This window comes from Aplysia californica, unplaced genomic scaffold (genome assembly GCF_000002075.1).
Source record: "Aplysia californica isolate F4 #8 unplaced genomic scaffold, AplCal3.0 scaffold00035, whole genome shotgun sequence".
NCBI classification, from domain to species: Eukaryota; Metazoa; Mollusca; class Gastropoda; order Aplysiida; family Aplysiidae; genus Aplysia; species Aplysia californica.
In genome coordinates this window covers 1592725-1597185 of record NW_004797305.1, presented here as the reverse complement: position 1 = coordinate 1597185, position 4461 = coordinate 1592725, and the positions used below count along the sequence as shown (strand labels likewise).

Here is a 4461-nt window from a genome sequence, read left to right as displayed (position 1 = left end):
GGGCGGGAGGGAGACCGCTAAAATACGGCGTAGTCTGAGAAAAGATATGCACATCGACGCGATAACGGCGAAAGGCAAAACACAAGAAAGATAGAGACAGAAACAGTTAAGGGAAAGAAAATAGGTGGGTCTTACTATTGAAGCCCTCCAAATAAAAGTTGTTCCCGCATCCGATCAGGACATTGGGGATGATTGCTTGTTAATGAGACAACTTCCTGGGCCTTCGGCATATTGTGGAAGGGTGGCCAGTTCCTTTCCATGCCGCCTTTACTTCCCCAACTCGAAGTCAGGTACCCATAACTGCTGGGTGGGCAGGAGGGGGCGAAAAAAATCCGTGTCCGAACCGAGGCTCGAACCAGGACTTTCCGCTTCGGAGACAAGCGCACTAACCGCTACGCCATCGCTCCGTCTACCCTCGAACTACTTGCTAAAATTCAGACTTGCATAGCCTATTGTTGACTTATTAGAGCATAAAAGTCAACAACAAAAAAAGAAAGAAAGAAGGAAATACCCGTCCCAAGCAAGAAAAAATGACAATGTTTTATAACGTGTGCACAATATTCAGGGGCGGGTGGATCCCAGACGGCATGAACCGGCAGCGAAGAAGAAAAAAAGGTTAGGGGTGAGGAGTGAGGGCCGCAATGTGGAACAGAATAAGGCTGCCTTTAGAACCCTTAAAATTAGCATGTCTTAAAAGCCATGAACAAAGCACAATGTACAATGGATCGCAAGAAAATGCTTCTGAAAAACAAAAGTTCGCGTTTCCGGTTTTTCAATGCAATAAAGTAAACCCAGCAACCAGCATAAAACAAGGACTTATACATAAAAATAAAAAAAAGAACAAGAACAACAAATAAGTATACAAAAGGTGCGAGATAGAGGGGTAAAAAATGAGGAGGGGGGGGGGTGCTTAGTGGTTGTCGTTTTTTTTTCTCGAAACATCATATTATCTTCTTTAAAAGCGAGCGAACTGAAAAAGGAGGCTGGTCATGAAAGTGGCTGGTGCGTGTTGATAACAACAAGGATGCTGCCACGAGCAGATAAACACACTGATAGTTATAGCCACTGAAAAAAATAATAATTAAACAAGCTTGGACACATAAACACACATAGAGCGCCATCATCATGCGGAGAAGAGGAGGGCTACACACCATTGTGTGAATGGCAATACACATGGCTTGCTGAAACAGGGCGAGCAGTCAGGGGGGAAAAATAAACACAGGTTAGCAGCGTCATTGACTCCATCATGAGAACATCCAGACAAATTTATTTGTTTGAGTAGAGAGAAGCACATCGACACAATAGCGGTCATTTAGTGCCAGAAAAGAGCAGGACAGATAGACAGAAATAAAAGCAGGGAGAGAATTTTAATGACTCAGGACCTGCTAGTGGCGTACTCGAACTACCTGCACACACAGACTAACACAGACACTTGTATACACACACACACACACACACACACACACACACACACACAAACACACACACACACACACACACACACACAAGACAGGGGAACAAGAGCTTCACACAGCACACGTCTGCAGCTTACTCACGACGCGGACAGCTACCAGATAGTTGCGAGCTTTAAATTACAAGATTAAGGGGTCAAAAGACACATACATCCTTGTTCATTTGTTCGTCTGTATAACTTATGAAAGAACACAAGGACATGATTACGGTCAGCTGATGCTCTACGTGGTGGGAAAGGGGATGGGGGAAGGGGGGGGGGGGGGCAGAAGACAGAACAAGAGAGGATTCAAGAACGTGTCAGGTTCAGAACCACTCAAAGACAAACACAAAAAGACACTCACAGACGAATATCACAAACTCGGGTGCATAATAAGCACTTCTGAACCAAGACACGCTGGTTTATCACCTAAATTTAAAGCATACACAGAAATGTCACAAACCTAGTAAACAGAATCAACAGTCCCAAGGAGGGGAAAGCTTTAAATATTCGTTTGGGTCATTTGCTGGAGTGGAGACGGGGTTAGTCCGCCGTTCATCCAAAACGAACCTTTTTTATTTTAGCCTTCTCATCAAGCAGCACTACTACTGGGTCAAGGGGCCACAAAATGGTTACAACGATTGTCTATGACATTAAAATCTAATAAATTTACAAACATATGAATCAGATTACAAAAGCAGAACATTTCGAGGAATTCAATTTCTATAGCACCCTGATTCATTCCTGAAACAGTAACAAATACCGTATCCGAAACAGAGAATTTCATGACATTGATAGCCAAGAGTAATAACCTTAGTAGAATTTGTTTTAAAGTGTCCTAGATACCTCACTCCATGAAAAAAAAAGCATTCGACATTATGTCAAGCACTATAATATTAGTAGCAATATCACTGCTGCCACAGGGATTTTTTTCGTGGGGGGGAAGGGGGTGGGGGGGCAAACTTTTGTTTCGTTTGTCCAAAGCAAAAGTCAGAGACTCGGAGGGAGAGCTTTTTCACACCACGCCCTCTCCTTGTGGAACGCTTTACCAGCTCATCTTCGGGAGTCCACTTCTTTATCAAAATTTAAATCGGCACTTAAAACGCATTTGTTTCAGTCCAGCTTCAATCTGTAATTTCCGACACTCCCAATGCAAATATTATTATGTTCTCTCAGTATCCATTATGTTCTCAGTATCGTTTATTTATGCTGTTCTGCTCTGTAAGAACTGTGTGAATTCATCAATGTGTGTGAGGGTGTCAGGGTAAGCTTTGTGGGATTGTGTTTACTCAAGGATGTACTGGAGAGAGAGAGAGAGAGAGAGAGAGAGAGAGGGAGAGAGAGAGAGAGAGAGACAGAGAGACAGAGAGAGAGAGAGAGAAAGAAAGAGAGAGACAGACAGAGACAGAGAAAGACAGAGACAGACAGACAGACAGACAGACAGACAGACAGACAGACAGACAGACAGACAGAGTGAGACAAGTGAGAGAGAGAGAGAAAGAGAATTACTACAGGAGCTGTGAGCTTAATATGTTCTTTGTATTATTGTACAGCGCATTGAGCACTTCTTTGTGGAAATGCGCTACATAAATGCAATTTATTATTATTATTATTATTATATTATTATTAATAGAGGAAAACACCACCTGCACTTACTAAATGCCACTAGGGAAGCTCATTATGTTCTGACTTGAAACATAGACCCTTATTTCAGTGTCTCACTTTATAAAACAGCAAACAAGACAAAACGAACAGTGCTGCTTCTTCAGAGGGCAGAAAAAAAATTATTGAAATAAAAAAAAGAGAATACACATCAATTTATGGAGTCACCTTTGCTCATTAAAATATTTTCTCCAAAGTGCTCTCTCTCTCTCTCTCTCTCTCTCTCTACTCTCTCTCTCCCCATCCTTTCTTCTCCATCTCTCTTCTTCTCTTTCAGTCTGTCTGTCTCTCTCCTTCTCTCTGACGCAGCAGTCCGAATCCACCACAAAAGAAGTGCGGTATTATTTTAATTATTTTACAAAGCACAACAAATAACCGAGAATCACACCGCAGAGCTTAATAATCTTTATCACCTAATTAAATGATAATGCACTACTCTCCATTTGTCTACGTGTTCAAACAGAAGACGACAACATCCCCCCCCCCCCCCCTTTTTCCCCCAGGCCATTTTTTTTCTTTTTCAAACGCGCCGCTGTCACTAAGCTAGGGCCTACAACAATGGCCACAGACTAGGAAAAGGCAAACTGATCCGATCTTGCATGAGACTAGGCCACACCACACCACACCACACAAACGGGCCCGCTTTGTTGCGTTCGCGCACGGGGTGGGGTGGGGCTGATGGTGGAGCTGTGGGTGGACAGGGTCAAATCGGGGTGAGCCCTGCTAAGGGCGTGTGTCTGGGTGCGCGTTTGCGCGTGTGTAATGATGGTCAAGAAGAACTGACTCTGGTTCAGGGGACTCACTAACTACGCGGGGTATGAAGTTCTCCATGCCATGGGCTGGTCACTGTGATCGCGCCTCTAGCTCTGATCAACGCTTCTCGCGCATTTCGATTTGGGCCTTTCTTCAGGAGGGGATATAAAGTGTGAGAGGAGAAGAAAGGTAAAGGGAAAATGCTTAAGAATAAATACAGGAGATGAGGTGGGGGACCAAAACCCCCTTCAAAAGCGGCATAGCATGGAACTCCAGGGAGGAGCGAAGATTGAATAATAACTCTTGCATTTTTTTTTTAAAAAGGTCCACAAAACCGTGGGCGAGACTGATGAGTCCCGCCAAAGGGAGGGACATACTTCAAACATCCGTCATAAAACTAGAGTATGACTGAAAGACGGGGTGCAAGAGACAGATAAGGAACGAGTGAGAGTGAGTTGATTAGGGAAAAGAACGAGAGCTCCGGGATAGGGAAACGCCCACGGTCGGAAGTAATCAGCCCCTGTTTGTAAACACGCATGTGAAAGAAAGGTAACCAAGACGGGGAAGACTGAAAACGACAATAAAAATTACCCCCC

General features: G+C 43.8%; 1 protein-coding gene across 3 annotated transcripts in view; it reads right to left on the bottom strand.

The window, feature by feature from the left end:
- Positions 1–4461, bottom strand: part of LOC101849523 (formin-like protein) — a 66596-nt gene that overhangs the window by 48230 nt on the left and 13905 nt on the right. The window contains exon 4 of one of the 3 annotated variants that reach the window (XM_005091738.3): positions 1152–1181. The exons of the other annotated variants lie outside the window; for them this stretch is intronic. Coding sequence (XP_005091795.1) covers positions 1152–1181 — 30 coding nt within the window. The remainder of the gene's footprint in view (positions 1–1151; positions 1182–4461) is intronic. 3 annotated transcript variants of the gene reach the window in all.